At 43.5% G+C, this 18,758-nt stretch overlaps 2 protein-coding genes across 2 annotated transcripts in view; one reads left to right on the top strand and one right to left on the bottom strand.

Annotated features, from left to right (window-relative positions):
- Window positions 1-18,758, top strand: part of LOC308469620 (serine protease inhibitor 2.1-like) — a 300,956-nt gene that overhangs the window by 123,548 nt on the left and 158,650 nt on the right. The window lies entirely within an intron of this gene.
- On the bottom strand, window positions 94-13,199 carry LOC308467708 (alpha-1-antitrypsin-like). Its single transcript, XM_080989410.1, has 5 exons — window positions 13,043-13,199; window positions 6,641-7,344; window positions 3,335-3,605; window positions 1,639-1,786; window positions 94-351 (listed from the first exon to the last, which is right to left on the bottom strand). Exons 2-5 carry the CDS (start codon window positions 7,335-7,337, stop codon window positions 160-162), a joined length of 1,308 nt encoding a protein of 435 aa, XP_080845536.1. The 5' UTR covers window positions 7,338-7,344; window positions 13,043-13,199; the 3' UTR covers window positions 94-159.

Here is an 18,758-nt window from a genome sequence, read left to right as displayed (position 1 = left end):
TGTTGACACCAGTTGGCCTTTTGCCCTTCCTTTCCTCCCCAAGTAACCCAGTAGTGCAGCTGAACTGGAGATACAATAAGCAAGTCAATTCAGTGCTGATCAAACCAATTAGTTTATTGAGTACATGCTGATTAACAGTCTGGTGATCTTGGTCTACAGCTACTTCTCTGTAGGATTGAAGATCTTCGCCATGAAGAGGATACTGTTAGTAGGTTCATCAACAACCATGGTTATAAAAGGCTCGTTGAACTTAACGATAGTAGGCATAGACATTGGCACCATGTCCATAGAAGAGGCTGCTGCTGCTTCTGTTCCTCTCTCATCTATCATCATCATAGCCTTATGAAGGGCCTGTGCAAAGGAAAGATTGGGGGGGGGGGAGAGAATGTCATGCTGCCAATGGATGGATAAAATGCAAATGCGTTTTCTTGGACTAGGGGTGGCTCACAGTTTTTTGAGATTGAGGGAAGCGTTCTCATATGCCCAAACTTCCAAGAGGCAGAAGCCCCACACTCTCGAACACACACCCTCATATGAGCACACACAGAAGACACACACAAACACCATTTTTCCTGATGATGAGGGAGGAGGTGATTTGCATCACCATCGGGTTGTCCACGCCAGCAGTGAGTCTACTTCTTTTCTTTCTTCTTCTTTGCCACTGCCACCAAAATTGGTGGGGGTTTGGGAGGGCGAAAGAATCAACTTGAGTGGCACTAGGGTTGTCTTTGTTATTTATTACATTTGTTAGTTGCTTTAGACCAAAGAAAACAAATGCTCAAAGCAACTTATCAAGAAAAACCAGGTGCGCATTGTATGCTTCCTGACACAGGGTTGGATCCTGAGCTTGCAAAAGGGTTCTGTTTGCAACAGGGCCAGTTTTCACAAGTTTCCTTGTCTCCATGCAAGTCCCTTCCAATTTCCTGTGAAAATTCACCAGCATTTTAGTACTTCTCCCCAGGGAAGTTACGTTATTAAAAAGTGACACCAGAGGGCACACAGGAACTGGCAATAGGAAAAAGTGTGATGTGATGGACAAAACAAGGTAGTGAACACACTTATATAAGCACACACAGAAGACACACATAAACACCATTTTTCCTGATGATGAGGGAGGAGGAGTGTGTTTAATCTACCAGTATGCCATGTGACATTTTAGAACGATATATCTAATATTGTTCTAATAACGTTAAGAAGGTCAGTGTAGATCCAGCCAAAGACTGTGTCCCTAAACAGACTTAGCAGAGATCAAGCCCACAGTGGGCAAAATATGTATAAGATTGCCCTGCCAGGTACACATATAAATTCCTTGGTATCCAAGGAATTGGAATTTACTGTGCAAGGTAGCTGGAACTTTGTCCATTATCTACATGCCATAGTTGTCTTAAAGTGGTGGAACAGGTCATTCCATTGTTTATCAGAATCTCTAGGAACTTTGAGTTCTTTTAGAGGCCCTGAGTTCTTTGTCCTGGGGCTAACTAACAGAAAATGTTTACCACTCTCACCAAATGACAACACCTGGATTTTTTGAAGGACACCATGATGCTGAAACAAGTTAGCCTGGTGATATGCAGATGCAGAAATTCAAGCCTTCACAGCTTCTACCATATTCATTCACAAATAAAAGCCCCAACTTACGCCCGAGAGCCTGTGCTGAGGCTGCCCTGTAATTCCAGACAGGTCTGCTCTGTCAGTGAATACATCAACCACACCCATGGTGTACATTATGTCTTTCAGGTTAAGCTCTCCACTCGCCAAGCATCTCGGAAGATACACATCTACAGAGCTATTCAAGAATAAAACAAGGGAGAAAGACAAAGAAGAATTTATTAATCATATGAGAAAATACCATGCATATTAGGCTGTGTATATTATACAGCAGAATGAAGTGGTAAAATGGGCTTCCCCTACTTCAGAATGTAGATGGGTGGCTATCTATCTCTCTATAATGTACCATTACATGTAAAAATCCTTGCAAAGAGAGATCCAGCAGAGCAGGCTAAGGACCGAGCTAGAATTTTTTTTCCCTGCCAGGCTAGCTTTCTATTTTCAAGGAGGGGCAATTGTATGGGGGAGTGTTCAAAAGTGGTACCCTCACCTGTAGTCCAAAGTGAAACCATCCATGTTACCTCCCTATTCTCATGCGCATTCTCACGGCAGTTTATTCCATTTCCCCAACATTTCCCTGTCTGTTAATTTCTGCATTTGATTTCAGCTTTCATGCAATGTAAAAAAAACACTTTCAGAAATCTGGCTCAAGTTTAGGGCTCATTCTGCATTATTTGAAAATGCTTATCTTCTGGAAGCATGTAACATGAAAATGAGTGCGAAATCTGCACTATATTCTGCTATATTCCCAGAAGACAGCTTCCTAATCTCCATGTGTAGAGGCAGGCTACCTGAACACCAAATGCCAGGAAGGGCTGCTTAACAAAGAGTGTGCACCAGCAACAAAGGTACAATTTGGACCCTGATCTGTACTTTGTCACAAAGGCCACCTCAGTCTGAAGTGCCCCAAAGGCTGTCTGGTTTTGCTTTATGTCCAACACTGGGGGAGGGGGAGGAATGGGACCACAAATTCTCCACCCTTGCCATCAGCTTTCTTAAAGGTAAAGGGACCCTTGACCATTAGGTCCAGTCGTGACCGACTCTGGGGTTGCGGCGCACATCTCGCTTTATTGGCCGAGGGAGCCGGCGTACAGCTTCCGGGTCATGTGGCCAGCATGACTAAGCCGCTTCTGGCAAACCAGAGCAGCGCACGGAAACGCCATTTACCTTCCCGCCGGAGCGTGCTTTCGAACTGCTAGGTTGGCAGGACCTTTTGATTGGCAAGTCCTAGGCTCTGTGGTTTAACCCACAGCACCACTCCCATTGAGTGTCCAACATCTTGAGTCCCAAAACACTGGAAGATGCACATCTTCCAGGCTGTGTACCTGCACAAAATCATGTGACCTGTGTGAGATCACATAACCCAAAAGACACTTTTCCAGGGCAAGATCTGCCATGCTCTCATACAATAAAACAGGATGTCCCAGTTTTTTCTGGGACACTTGTGGGGTGTTGTATGTCCGCCCGCTGCATGCATTTGCTGAAGTAAAACAAGGATGGGGATCTTGTAGACCTCCAGAAGTTGCTCAGCTACAACTCCCTTCATCCCTAGCCATTGGCCAGGATGGCTGGGACTGATGGGAACTAGAGTCCAGCAACATCGAGAGGGCCTCAGGTTCCTCACTGCTGAAGTAAGGCCTTTCCTTCAAAAGCTCACCCCACAATTGTTCTTATATATCTGAACCTGAGCTGCCTGACACCAGAGTCAAAAGTTGAAAGCTGTTACCTCCGTGTGAGTATTCTCTTCCAAGTCCGCAAAGCTCCACACGACAAGCTGTTAGCCACCCTCTCCATCTGCCCCTTGTCAGGTAGGATAAAATAGGAAGCGGCATGTCCTTTGTAAGGCAGCTTCAAAACGGTGCACAGTCGCTCGTTGTCATAGCCGGTTTCAAACATGCCCATCTGAAACATCATTGGCACTTTCACAACCGTGTAAGGATCCACGTAGAAGTTCTGCTCTGTCGTGTACTTTGGGTCAAAGGGCTTCTTCCATTTGGCTTAAGGAAAAGAAGAAAGGGATATTTTTTTAAAAAGTGCCATAGATACTTGTTACTCATTGGAACAATTCTACTCTTGCATAGACCTGTTTGCATGCAAGAAGCTGCAGGTACTTTAGGACACTCAACATTTCTTGACCTTGGCTAGATCTTTAGTCCACGGGATTTTGTCTTCTATCTCTTTACCTTTCATTTCTCCAAGTTGTATCCAATGTTAGTCCTACTGAGTAGAGTCCCTGAAAATAATAGACATGACTAGTTTGGTTCATTAATTTCAATGGGGCTAAGGAAAATGGCGTTGGCTACAACCCTTACTCTAGAGCTGTCCTTTTGCTTTTCTTTTGGCTTTCAAAAATATTTCTGCTTTTCTCCCTCTCACACTTTCTCTTTCACCATCTCTGAAATATACTTATAGTACATGATGTAATTTATCACAACCTAGATCATAGAATCATTGAATCACAGAATTGTACAGCTGGAAGAGACCCGAAAGGACATGTAGTCTAACCCCCTGCAATGCAGGAATCTCAGCTAAAGCATCCATGACAGGTGGCCACCCAACCTCTGCTTAAAGAGCTCCAAGAAAATGAAGATCACAACCTCCCAAGGGAGCCCATTCCACTGTCGAATTGCTCTTACTGTCAGAAAGCTTTTCCCGATGTTTAATCGGATTCTCCTATGTTAGCTGACATAGTTAAAAGAAACAAAAAAGTTTGCACGTGGGCCCACATGGCTGTGAGTGGCATCTGCTAAACAATCACAGATATCATAAACTGAGGTGTGTATACTGAGTTCACTTTTGAAAAAATCAGTTCAGGGGGCGGGAACGTAAACACCAATGTCTACCCTTTTATAACACTATTTATCAAATAAATTATTATGGTACCCAGTTAATTTTTAAAAAAAACCTGAGTTGCCTGTTAAGACCTCTGCTCCTTGCATTATCTCAAAATACAAAGTCAACAAGCGGCTTAAATCCAGAGACAATGGAACTGTATCATTTCAGGCTGCAGTTAGGAGGGGGTTCTATGGATGAATGCTCCTCTACACGCACACAGACAAACACCTCTGATTTAAGCAGATGTTGGATGGTTATCTGACAGAGATACTGTAGTTGTATCCTGCACTGTAGGCTCTCAACAAAAAATAGTAAAAGCACATGTATTACTGAGGGGTTGGACTCGATGACCTTTAAATTACCTTTCAGCTCATTATATCCTATGGATGTCATGGTGGTTTGACTGCCTTGGTTTTGTATTGATTAGCTGTTTGTCCAACCTAAATTTAACAGTTCTAAAACCTCACTAATGAATAACACCCTGATATCTTTTCATGGTTGTATATGGTTGAATACAACTTCAGTATTTGGCTAATAATTCATATATGGAAACATATTTAATTATTTGTTCCACTTTTTCATCTAAATCAGAGGTTGCTGTGTCCCCCCCCCCCTTCTGTCATTGTGCCTAACTTAAATACTTTTACTAAGTGCTCTTTAAATACTTTTACTAACTTCAGTGAACACACTAAGGAATCCCGGGTATTTTACTGGCCTTGGAAGTGCAGGGCATAAGAAAGACAGAAAGACATACAGAATGAGAGAAAGAAAGAAAGAAAGAAAGAAAGAAAGAAAGAAAGAAAGAAAGAAAGGAAGGAAGGAAGGAAGGAAGGAAGGAAGGAAGGAAGGAAGGGAGGCATCAGATCAAGGTCTGCATTTTAAAATGAGCTTAAAAAATATATTTGTAAATGTTTGTATGTTTCATGCCAGGCATAGAGCAGCTGGCTAAGTACTTTGGCAGTTGTTTATCTCCTTGAACAGCCCCCCCCCCCCCCGATTTATAGCAGTACCTCAAAGTTGTAAAAGGGAATTACAGGCTGGGAGCAAAGGTCATACTGACCATACTGACAATCAAGCTGCAAAAACACTAATTAAGAGTTGGTAAATAGTAAAATTTATTGTTTAACAGAAAATAATACCAGGTGCCTCCCATTAGACTCAGCCATATTTTCATAAGGTTAAAGGGCAAGAGCTAATAGGAACAGCAGCTGGCTGGGAAAGGGAGTTGTAAACTGAAAATGCTTCTCTCTGAAGCTGTTTCCTTTTTACTTTGAAACTGTTCCTTTTCTTCTAAAAATCTATCTATGTTATGTATGAAATATATTGGCTTAATGTCATTATGCAAAGGATTTAGAAAGTAAGAAATGTTAGATTCTTATTTCATTGATGGTGTGTGAGAAGGTGAACCCAAGATCTCTGTTTAGACAAAATTTAATTCCATGAGCCATCTGTTTTAGCCATTTGTTTTGGAATAAAGGGGCAGCAGGGGCCAAAGGTTATCTGGTAATTAAGGTGCCTGGTCGAGGCAAATATAAGATATATGGCTACTTGTCTGCCATTTATGAATAGAAGGAAATATAGCTCTTTGTCTCCCATAAAAGGTAATAGGAAATGGGTGTATCTTTTATGATTGGTTCTAGCAAACAGCCAATAGGAATTTCAACCAGGCTGATTGGACAGAGGCAGCCAAAGGAGGAGCAAGGGGGCTGGGCTGAGGAAATATAAGTGCTGGCCATCAGGGCTGGAGTGGGCAGAGCTTTGGTAACCGTATACCACTGTGTCTCTCATTTATTTGTCTGACAAAGTATTATTTTAATTTCTCTATTGCTGCGTTGAATATTTCATTCCAGCTAAGCATTAACCACAAGCAGGGTGCTACAGAAGGAAGGAAGGAAGGAAGGAAGGAAGGAAGGAAGGAAGGAAGGGGTTAGAACATTTAATTAGGTTCTGAACTGAATTGAGGCTGCCTTGCACAGTCGTAATTACTGAGGTCACCTAATAACAGATCCATTGCATAGAATCACTGTGGAGCAGGAATTTGTTGCCTGACCAAAATTCTCTTCCTCACAAACAAAAGCAAACATCAGTACACAGGATGAAGTTCTACTTAGGAACTATGTGGAAAATGACAAGAATCTAGGATTAGCCATAAGGTGAGGAAAGGAGATCACAGGGCAGGCCCATTAGCTTGTCTTACCTTTCATGTAAATATAGCTAACAAGTAGTATTTCAGTAATTGGGTCAACTCCATCGACGAGCTTAGAAATCTTCCCATGGGTTTTCATTTTGACATATTGATTGATGTGCTCCTCAGTTACTGCTGTGTCCTTAAAATTTTCCATATAGATCTCTCCTCCATAAATGTTCCTGAGCTCCCTTAGGAACTGAGGTTGTGGATGCAACTCGTTTTGCACAAACAGACAATTCCCCATTTCCATTTGGAGGCCTGAACCCCCATTGCTTAATGAGTAGATGAGGTTGTGGAAGCCTTCATGTATCATCCTCTCCTGAATCTCTGATGGCTTGAAGTCAAGTCCTCTAAGGATCTGGTCTAAGGTGTTGGCCCTAGCGCCCAAAGCCAGCATCGCAAAAGCTGTAGAGATACACATGGGAGAGAAAACGATGTTCTTCTTGAAGGGACTGCCTCGGTTGCCTCCATTAGAAGAAACCTGCCTGAAGAACTTGAATGCAAAGTCTGAATTGCTGTTGACCAGGACCTGGTTTGGAGTCTGTGTTCTTCCTCCATTGGGTTGGTTTTGGCGGTTCAAATCTTGGGGGTTGCTATCATAGTTGTCACACCTGTTCATGTAACTGCTGGGATTCACAGAATTTGGAAGGTTAAGATTGTTAGCCAGGATCCCAGCAATTAAAAAGAAAAGGAGGGAAATCGCCATTTTCCCCCTTTTAAAAAAAGAGAGAGGGGAGGTAAGAAAGGAGAAAAAAACATTAGTTCAATTAACTCATTATTTTCAGCTACCCCCCTCCCCCCCAAAAAACTAGTGTGCTATTTGCACCATTGGCTGTAAACCATGGTTACCCTGATTCATGCAGGGGCAGAGGTAGTAGCATCCTTTTGGTGGCACTGCCCTTGTTGTTAGAAGAAGAAGAAGAAGAAGAAGAAGAAGAAGAAGAGGAGGAGGAGGAGGAGGAGGAGGAGGAGGAGGAGGAGGAGGAGGAGTTCGGATTTGATATCCCGCTTTATCACTACCTGAAGGAGTCTCAAAGCGACTAACATTCTCCTTTCCCTTCCTTCCCCACAACAAACACTCTGTGAGGTGAGTGGGGCTGAGAGACTTCAGAGAAGTGTGACTAGCCCAAGGTCACCCAGCAGCTGCATGTGGAGGAGCGGGGAAACGAACCTGGTTCACCAGATTACAAGTTTACCACTCTTAACCACTACACCACACTGGTTAGGATAGAGATGAAGGAAGGAGGTGGCAAGGTTAGGGGCACTTCCCCTGAGCTGCCCCAATTTCACCGCTGCCACCTCATCCCACCTCAATGAATGCAGCACCCCCACCTTCATTATAATTCAGCAGATGGAATATTGGGTTCCATTACAGAAGACTTGCAAGCTCTTCCCTATTGAACTTTGAAGTCCACTTACAGGAACATTAGAGCATGAGAAGAGCCTGCTGGATCAGTCCAGTGACCCATCTAGTCCAGCATCCTGTTCTCACAGTGGCCAACCAGATGCCTATGGGGAATCCTCAAGCAGGACCCAGGCACAAGAGCCTTCTCCTTGCCCCTGCAGTTTTCAGCCAACCAAATTCTACTATGGTCTATTAATCATTGCAACATTTTTTACACAGCATTGTGCGTGCATAATTTGCCACAGCTTCCAGTTCCTTTGCATTCCCCTTCCCCCTTACACTTAATAAAAATTACTGGAAAACATCAACCGTGATATGATTTTATGAATACCTACATCGTGAAGGAGCTCATGTATACACCAGCAAGCAATGGCATTAAGATTTATCATTTGTTTTCGTTTTGTTATTTTGCAGTGTATTATCAACCTTCATGTGCACAGCTATAAACAAGAGGGGCCAGGGTTGGGGAGACAGATGTAAATTAACTGAAGGAACTGAAAGCTGCAGCAAGCAGCCCTTGCTCCAGTTTTGGAATAAAGTTTAGAAAATTTTCTAGTTAAACCTGAATCCAGGACGAGTGACACACAGGGAGAGACAACCCTGGAACAATAAAACAAAGGAATGGAATTGGAGTGGGATTGGATACTCCCCCTGTTTCAAACATTTATTTAATACATTATTAAATAATATATTATTACGAATCAGGCTCTTGTTCCATGTTGCAGATAAAAGTAGAAGAGCCCAGTGGTACAGCATTTGTTTGGCATGCAGAAGGTTCCAGATTCCATCCCTGGTATCTCCAGGTACTGGTGGAAATATCTACAGTCTGAAGCCAATACTCAGCTAGATGAGTAAGTCATCTGACTATGTTCACAGAAGCTGTTACCTCTACTTTCCTTGCTAAGGCAGGAGTAGAATTGTTGACCATAATGCTATACCAGCTTCAACCAGTGGATGCCACTACAGGATGTCTAAGCATAAACTATCTCAATGAGTTCTTGTAAGACTCAAATGAGATAAGCTTGTATTGGCCATGCTGAGCCACTGGAAAGGATTGTGACAGGAGACCAGTGGACCATATATGTATGGTCAACTTGGGGGAGGAGGGTGAAGATCCTAGAATCATAGAGCTGGAAGGAACCCCCCAAGGTCCAACCCCTTGCAATGCAGGAATCTCAGCTAAAGCATCCATGAAGTTGTCCTGTCTGTACAAGGACTACTGCTGAAGGGCTCTCACTGGAAAACGTTCCCACATGCGGAATAAAGTGCGCCTTATTCTGCAGTCTCCCCAGTACAAAGATATTTTGACAAGCTTTGGACTTCCGGGTTGGTGCCTCTGGCAATGGCGGATTTCCTCCAATCAGGAGGAATCCACTCCGTGGAAAACAGGGTCTGAACCGCCACGGCGAGGCAGAGACCCATTAAAAACCACAGGCGGGAGAAGCCTGTGGACGTGGGATTCGGCTGGCACCTTTGCGCCCCCCCTACTCGCGGGAAAACCCAGTTTCGGGGATCCGGAGCGACGTGGGGTGAGTGGCGCGGTGCTTTGAATCGACTGCTTCTTTCACGGAGTGAAGCGGCATTGCTGTTGCCGGAGAGCGCTGACTTTTTCCTGTGGACAATTGGATTTTAAAGAACTGCCCGTGAGTAGAACGGAAAATTGGATTAAGATTTTTTTTTTTAATTTGGCACTGAAGCGGGAAGGTCTAAACAGGAAGTCCGCCTTCCGCTTTTGTAGATAGATTGAAGCAAAGACACGGCAAGCTAGAGTTTAGAAAGTCATCTGTAAAGGATCAAATTTTCATCTTTTAAAATTATTGAACCCCCCTTGGAAGCAGGAGAAGAGGGGGGAACCTTTTTTAGACTGTTTAAACCTGCAGAAGAGAGAGTAAAGAAAGGCAATTTTCCACCGTCTTGAACCTGGGAGCGGGGCGTCAGGACAGACGTTCTGGGGAAGTTCATTGACTATGGACAAACGTTTTTGACAGATAGTTAAAAGAAGAGAAACATATTGATTCCATTGTTCCCCTTCGCATTTAAAAAGAACAAAATATTGACAAAATATCTGAAAAAGGAAAACTTTGTTGCTAGATCCGCTTTAAAAAAAAAAAAAGATGGATACAAATAGAAATTGTTTCCCCTAGAGGGAGCTTGTGAAACTGTTATTAAAACCGAACTGGGGAGCTTTGCAGCTGCAATAGATTAAGATCGTGGGACCAGACTTCAACCTTGAACAAGAATGTACTCGGAGGCTCTGGTGCTTGCCTTTTGCAAGACAAGTGCTTTATTGGAACAGTTACATGAGAAGATGGATTTGATGACTGTTGCGATTGGAAATTTTGGACAGGTAGTGGGTACCTATATAGAACCCACTCAGGAATTAATCCAGGAATGTGCTTTGACAGATCAGATGAGGGAGGAGGTTGTTGCTGGACCTCGGGTGGCAGAGATGGAGGGAGCTGTGGCCCAGCAGGAATATGAGTTGTTGGATTCGACGAACGAACCTGGAAAAAGTCAGATTTGGAGAGATGGAGTTCAGTTTGGCTTGGAGATGGGGGGCTGGATAGACCCCCCTATGCAGGGATGTTTTGACCCAAGTCTGGCTTTGGGCCGGGGGAAGCTCGGAGTTGTGGGGGCCTTTAACTTTAGAGGGACCTTGAAACATGCCTTTAAATACCACATGGATTTCAGTGTTGACTATGGAAAAGGGGCTGACTTGTCGAGAAGGGACAAAAATATTGGCAAGCTGGAGTCTCCCCGAGTGAAAGGAGCAGAAGACAAAGTAAAGTACAGGTATAAATATGAAGAAGACCTGCGGAAGGGACATGGAAGAGACTTAAGAGCCTCGGACATAAGGTCACCAAGTTGATGGACTAGATGGATGGGATAGAAAGGACTGACAAAACCCGAGACCAGGAAGAAGAGACGATGGATGAAGATTGGAAGAAAGTTTTAAAAATTCATTTAGAAAAGTATCGTAAAATTAATGAGTATTAGAAAAATGTTGGAATGAAATTATTTGGCTTTAGCAGAAATGTTAAAAAGAATTATGTAAGAATATGTTATGGTTAAGAGAATTTGGTATAAATAAGATTTAAGTTTTAAGTTTTAGGGTTTTTTATGGTAAGATAAGGTTAAAATAGATTAAGGTAATTTAATGACAGAATATTGTGAAAGATGGAAAGGATTTGCTGAGACAACTAGAATACAAAAAAGGGAGGTGTGAGGAGGTCGATGAAATAAGGTAATGACAGTTAAGGATCTGGGAATATTGGATCTGTTTTTAATTTTTTTGTTTATTTTTGCTTTTTGCTTTTGATGTATTGTGTGTTTTGTTTTTTCTTTTTGACTTTGGTTTTTACTGATTTGTATTGTTTAATTGTTACTTTTATCTACTTTTTTTCTTTCTTTTTCTCTTTCTCTTGTTTTTTCCTTCTTTTTTCTTTGTAATCTTAAAATTCTCAATAAATATCATTTTAAAAACAACAACAACAACAAAAAGATATTTTAACAAGCTCACCAGGTGATTTGTTTTATTGCTTAATGGCTCATACAGTTAAACTCTCATTCAAACTTCAGAAATGTTAATTGCTTTTACGCAGCCACCCAAGACAATCTGGTGTAGTAGTTAGGATACCAGACTAGGAGTGGCGAAGCCCATGTTTAAATCTCACTGGGTGATCTTTGAGCAGCTGCTATTTCTGCTCTAGCCTACCTCATATAGTGACTGTGAAGATAAAATGGGTGCAGAGGGGGAAATCTTGAGCTCCTTGGATGAAAGGCTTTACAATAAATGCACAAAAAAATCCCACTAATTGTACTTTAGTTTTGCGACGATGTAGTTGGTTTGATCAGTGGCATAGCATGAGGGGGGCCCCAGGGGCAGTTGCCCCAGTGCAAAATTGCTAGGGGGAGCAAAATTTCAGTACCCAGTCCTGCTTCAATACAGCTGTGCACTTCCATCGCTGAGCTTTGTTGAAAATGGCTTCTCCATGTGAACCAGGAAGTGACCTCTCCAGTCAACGGAATGACTCTTCTTTTCTTATCTCTGTGGCTACGATCTCCTGGGTTACACAGGCACTGTTAAGACAGTTGAATGCGCATGCGCACTCCATCCGTTTCCCTCCCTTCCATGGCCCTGGGAGCTGGCAACCCACGGTACGCTACTTCCATGTGACTCAGGTGCTGGAGAAATGTAATTACTCTCCTACCCTGCTTCTGGGTTTCTCATTTGTATCTGGTTGGCTATTGCAAGAAGCAGGACTTTGGACTAGAAGAAGAATAAGAGTTTGGATTTGATATCCCGCTTTATCACTACCCTAAGGAGTCTCAAAGAGGCCAACAATCTCCTTTCCCTTCCTCCCCCACAGCAAACACTCTGCGGGGTGAGTGAGGCTGAGAGACTTCAGAGAAGAGTGACTAGCTGCATGTGGAGGACCGGGGAGGCGAACCCAGCTCACCAGATTACGAGTCTAGCGCTCTTAACCACTACACCACACTGGAACTAGACATGTTTCAGGCTGCAATCCTAACCCCATTTACTTTGGAGTAATCCCATCTAATTCAGTAGGCTTTACTTCTGAGTAAACATAGATTGGCAGCCTTTGTCTGATTCAAAGGTCTATTCTGGTGTTCTTTGTGCCTTTAATAGCACCCTCCACACGACCCCAGGTGCTGGCCACCCACGCTACGCCGCTGGATTTCATCACTCTTTTTTATTTCAATGTATCAGAAGGCCTACCAATTTCATTCTTCATCTCTCCACTTTTCTTTTTAGTTTCTTATTATTTCTTGGTAACTTACCTTGTACAATACTTCCAATAAAAATTTATGATGGGATCTTCCTCGCATAAGGATATTCTTCCACACTAGCTCATAAGAACTTTATGAAATTTACCAGCAAGCCCGCATTTCAATTAAGTAGGTTCATGAATTTCAGATATCCGGCACCGTGTCTAATAATATATTTATCACAAATCCCAATTTACTAAGAGAATTTTACTTACAGTTCAATCAATATTGTCCTGCCACTCTCTCTGTGTCTTCACCACCGCTCCTTCTTCTTTGATCCCTTTGGACGCTGGAGAAAGCAAAGCATCCTTTGACACTGGCAAACTAGTTTATCTGACTCATAGGCACAAAGGGAACTAGTTTTACTAGATGCCGAATTGACATGTGACTTTATAATGATACAGGACTGTCTGTCTCCTTGATATTTGGGAACTGGTTTTCATCAAACTGAATCCCTTTGTGAATGCATAAATAAATAATCAATCCACACCTCAATTGTCATGATCTTCCAACTCATTATAAACAAAAGGAACAATTTTGAAAATGGCAATTAAGCCCAAGCAATATGGATTAATTTGGCAATGACAAGCACTATCTAGAAGGCAACAGCTCCATATATCTAATTATATCCCTGTGCACTTGATATTCTTTGAAATGGGAATCACATTCTTCAAAATTGGTGAAAAAAATATTTGGGGTATAACATTTGAGAAATGGACCATACTCCTATGCACAACACTGATTCATGTGATGAAGATTTCAAAACTATATGTTCATGCTTGGTTGATGTAACAGGATGAGCTTCAGTGTGTGAACAGGTGAAAAGCATAGCATTGTAAACAGGACTATAAAAAGTTGCATCACTTGGTGAGAGACATGTTATTGAACCAACTGGAAACTGTGACCACGGGGCTATCAAGCTCAATAAATATGTATGTCACTGGCGCCAACAAAAGTTTTGTTGTGGGTGCTCGGCACCCACCTCAGGGCCTCTGACATGACTTCCAGGGCCTCACAAAGCACCAGAAGTCACATCGGAGGCCCCACGAGGCCTCGGACGCCACCTCAGAGGTCTTGTGATGCCTTTTGATGCAACTTCCAGTGCTTTGAGAGGACTTGAAAGTCACATCCCAAGACCTTGTGGGGCCTCCAACATGACTTCTGGGGCTCCCAGGCACCGCTATGGCGCATTGCGTGTGCTGCTGGGCACCCATAATCTGGTGCCCAAGTCAGGGCCCCTGATGTATGTGGACAACTACCAAGGAATTCCAACGTATTTGAATTTGAAAGAGGGCACTACCATTAAAAAGGGGGTGGGAAGCAGTGTAGCATTCTGTTCCCACAGTAGCCAACATGGTAAAGCATGAGACTCTTAATCCCAGAGTTGTGAGTTCGAGCCCCACATTGGGCAAAACATTGCTGCATTGCAGGTGGTTGGACTATACAACCCCTGTGGTTCCAGCTCTACAGTTCTATGATTCCATGAACACTAGAGCACTCTCCTGCTTGTGTTCCTTAGTAACTGGTACTCAGAGGCAAGCTGACTCTGATACTGAAGGTCATAGAGCCATCCAGGCCATTAGTACATTGTCATAGAGAATTCCATATGTGCTGGGTTCCTGTTGTCTGTCCTGATTCTCCCAACATGCAATTCGATTCTAGTACTTAGTGTAAAAATCCTTCTCTATCGACTGTCTCTGCACCGTGAACATAACTTACCATCTGCCTCCTTACTCATCCTTTCTCTAAAAATCCCAAAGGAGGGGTTCCCTATGAGGGAATGTTGTAGCATTTGGTGAGTAAGAGACAACATGATGGAAGTGTATAAAAGATTCCTGCATTGCAAGGGGGTTGGACAAGGCAACCCTTGTGATCCCTTCCAATTCCACAATTCTTTAATTCTATGAAAATTTCCACCTCCGACTAAGAGCAGGAGGATTAAAGCTTGTCTGGTTCTGCTTCACAAGCAACTTCCCTGCAGGTTATTGTAAAGAAGAACCCTGCAGAGCCCACTTTTAGTCCTGTGGCTTTGATTCAATCCTGAGGGGTGCTATTTCACAAGGGTCTTCCCTGAATGGAACACCCTGGTGATACAGACCCCAGCAGCTTTCTTGCCTGACGCCCTGCTCCCTGAAAATCCCAGATCACTCTGGCATCCTGACCAGGCCAGAGTGATCCACCACAGCCCGTGCCCAGATCTCTTTGAATCGGTTCAGTTGGGTTTTCTACTGATTATGGCTCACAGCCCTAATATATTACCCATTGGTGTGGCATGGGGAGGGGCACAGGGGAGGCTGCCCCAGGCACAAAATTGTTAGGGGTGTAAAATTTCAACACCCAGTGCTGCCACAACACAGCTGCATGCTTCCGTGGCTGGGTTCCATTGATAACGGCTTCTCCATGAGAACCAGGAAGTGACCTCTCCAGACGATGAAACTGCTTCTTTCCTTATCTCTATGGCTGCAATCTCCTGTGTGACACAGATGCCGTTAGGCAGTTGAATGTGCCATTTTCCAACCTCCACGTGGCCCCGGTAGTTGGCAAACCATGCTACGCCACTGATATTACCTTTAGAATGAATAAGGTGCTGGGGAAACACAATTGCTTTCATGGAATCATAGAACTGTAGAGTTGGAAGGGTCCACAAGGGTCACCTAGTCCAACCCCATGAAATGCAGGAAGCGTTTGCCCAACATGGGGCTCAAACCCACAACCTTGAGATTAAGAGTCTCATGCTCTACCATCTGTGCTGTTCTGTAGCCTGCTTATGGGTTTCTCATTCATATCTGGTTCACCATTGCAGGAAACAGGACCCTGGACTAGATATATTTTAGGCTGCAATCCTAATCCCATTTAATTTGGAGTAATCCTATCAAATTCAGTAGGCTTTACTTCTGAGTAGACATAGATTGGCAGCCTTTGTCTGATTCAATAGGGCTCTTCTGGCATTCTTTGTGCCTTTAATAGCAGCTTGATCTGCTGGAACTATCAAGTGGAGCGTCCCCAAATGCTACTCCCTGATAACTGCTTCAGATCAGGCTGCTGTTCCAGAAACAGCAAAGCCCTTTGAAAAGTTGACCGTGCATGTTAGTGACTCCCTCTCCATAATATGGATGAGAAGAAGAAAATGCACTGAAGGGTTTTAATGCTTATGCTCACTGGTTAAATAAAGGAACACAGGAAGCTAGATTATACCATTGGTGCATCTAGCTCAGTAATGTCCACACTGACTGCCAGCAGATCTCCAAGGTGCCTCTCCCATCCCTACCTGGAAATGCCGGACTTTTTGCATGCAAAGCAGATGCTCTACCACTGAGCTTCCCAATATGCTTGTCAAATGGTGCTAACAATATAGTTCATATCTGTGGTCCTTGCCAACACACTCTTTGCAATGGGAATCATTAGGGGCTTATTTTCCTGCTAACTGGTGCGGATCCACAGTTTTAGAAGCCTTTGGAAAGAAGTTTTTGTTTTTTTAATGTGGTTAGCTATGAGCTATGGGTTCTAAACAGCAGGTTTTAAATTGCCAGATGACAGAGGGCTGGATATGAAGTTTCCCAAGGCAGAAGTCGAGATGCTATGACAGGTGGCGCTGGACCACAACGCACAACTGCAGGAACCCTGGAAAATAGGATTTTGTTTCATGAAATACAAAGCCCTTCCTTAAAGCTTGCCAAACCCAGGCATGGACCAAGTATGCACATGTTTGCAAAGGGAATCTCATCATATGACTTCCCACTGAAACCACAACATCTCCTCAGAGCTCTAATTAAAGAAGGAGGCAACACCCTCTGGCAAGCCGACTCGCACTAAGCCGGAACTGTGTTTGCTTGACGGCCAAAAGAGATGCCAAGTCTATTGATAGCACCGCAAAGTGCTTGTCGTCTGATGTAAGATGTACAGTACCCATACGGCATTCAGTGGTCTCTGTGTTATTTTCAAGATAAAATGTCTGTTCTTTTTTAGTGAAGTACATTTGCTGTTCAATACCCTATGGGATTCTTTATTTATTTAGTGCATTTCCATCCCACTTTCTTATCTGAGGAGCTCAATGTGGCATACATTGTCTTCCCCATCCTCACTTATATCCCACAGCAACCCTGTGAGGTAGTTTAGGCTGGGAGAAGGCAATGGTCCAAGGTCACCCAGTGAGCTTCATAGCCAAGTGGGGATTTTAACCCTGGTGTTCCAGGTCCTAGGACAGTGTTTCCCAAACTTGGATCCCCAGCTGTTTTGGGACTATTCCCATCATCCCTGACCACTGGTCTTGCTAGCTAGGGATGGTGGGTGTTGTAGTTCAAAAACAGCTGGAGATCTAGGTTTGGCAAACACTGCCCTAGTATGACACTCTAACCACCATACCAAACTGGCTCTCTATTTTTGATAGTAGTAGTTGTATCCAAAGATACACATTCATGAGAAAGACTTTGGGAATAAACCCCAAGGGAAAATCCATACCCACTGCCTTGCAGGATAGCTTTGGGAGAAGAAAATGCTAAGGAGGAAACCCTACACAAAGCTGGAGTGGAGTCCCTAAGACAGTTGGGTAGCGCTTTGTGTGCCCCTTTCCAGCAACTCCTGCAGCCAAGCTGGTGCCAAACAGTTTTGTTTTTCTTTTCTTTGGATCACATCAATGAGGCCAAGATGGAAATAAGATAAACTTTATTCACATTAGCCAACGGCTGTAGCAACATAAAACCAGCAATATATACAAATAAAATATATACAAATAAAATTGCATGGCAAAGCCTGGTCAAGGCTTCACACAAGAAAGACCCAACTTGCTTTTGGCAAACCATATCTGGCCTACTGGACCAGGAGTGTAATGGCCAAGATGGAGCTTCTTGTCATCTGGGCAGCCCAGGACCCCCGTACACATTGACCTGGTTTGTGCCCCGAGAGGTTTGCTAACACAGCAAAAACAATGTGGGAGGCAGCATTTTAAAAGTTACTGGTTTCTGCAGCCACAGTACCTGTGATTTTCCATCAGTTTGACATCACCCCTGGATGCAGGTAAAGAAAGGTAAGGACCCCTGGACAGATAGGTCCAGTCAAAGGCAACTATGGGGGTGAGGCGCTTGCTTTGCTTCAGGCAGAGGAACCCAATGTTTGTCCACAGACAGCTTTTCCAGGTTATGTGGCCAGCATGGCTAAACTGCTTCTGGTGCAGCAGAACACCATGTTGGAAGCCAGAGCACACAGAAATGCAATTTACCTGCCTGCTGCAGAAGTACCTATTTATCTACTTGCACTGGCATGCTTTCGAAGTGCTGGGTTGGCAGGAGCAGGGACCAAGCAACGGGAGCTCACCCCGTTGTGTGGATTCAAACCACCGACCTTCTGATCAGCAAGACCAAGAGGCTCAGTGGTTTAGACCGCAGCACCACCCACTCCCTTGCCCCCTGGATGCACACTCCATTGTCTCTCGAGACAGACAGGTGCCAACAAATATCCAAAGCATCCAAAATAGTGGCATTAGAGTTCCACTGGTGCAGCAGCAATTCCATTTCCTCTCCCCATCCCCACCCTGTACCCCAAAATCTTGTCTGGAGGGTCCCCCATCACCCCAGAGCTGATTTTAAGGGGGGCTGCAGAGGAATGGAGAAGAGGGGTAAGGTGAATATTTTACTGTTAATATGCCCTGAGCTTTCCAATGGGCTCACAGTTTTTTTCAGAGTATGCATGCATTTTTCCTGTTATGCACTGGCTCAAAAATTACAACACAGAGGAAGGAAAATTTAAATGATTGTAATAAAATTAATAAAGATAGCAGCTACAGAGACACAGGCAAACAAAAAATTAATTACACATTTACAAATCACTAAACCAGGAGATACTTACAACTGTCTGTCAAATTATAGAGACATGATGTACACCTAAATCAATATTAGGAAATATTTGCAAAAAACTCTAATTTGAAATTTCATATTT

Source organism: Podarcis pityusensis, assembly GCF_964106645.2.
Source record: "Podarcis pityusensis genome assembly, chromosome: 1".
In the NCBI taxonomy this organism is placed as follows: domain Eukaryota; kingdom Metazoa; phylum Chordata; class Lepidosauria; order Squamata; family Lacertidae; genus Podarcis; species Podarcis pityusensis.
Note: the sequence above shows the minus strand (reverse complement) of the source record. Positions and strands in the feature narration are given on the sequence as shown.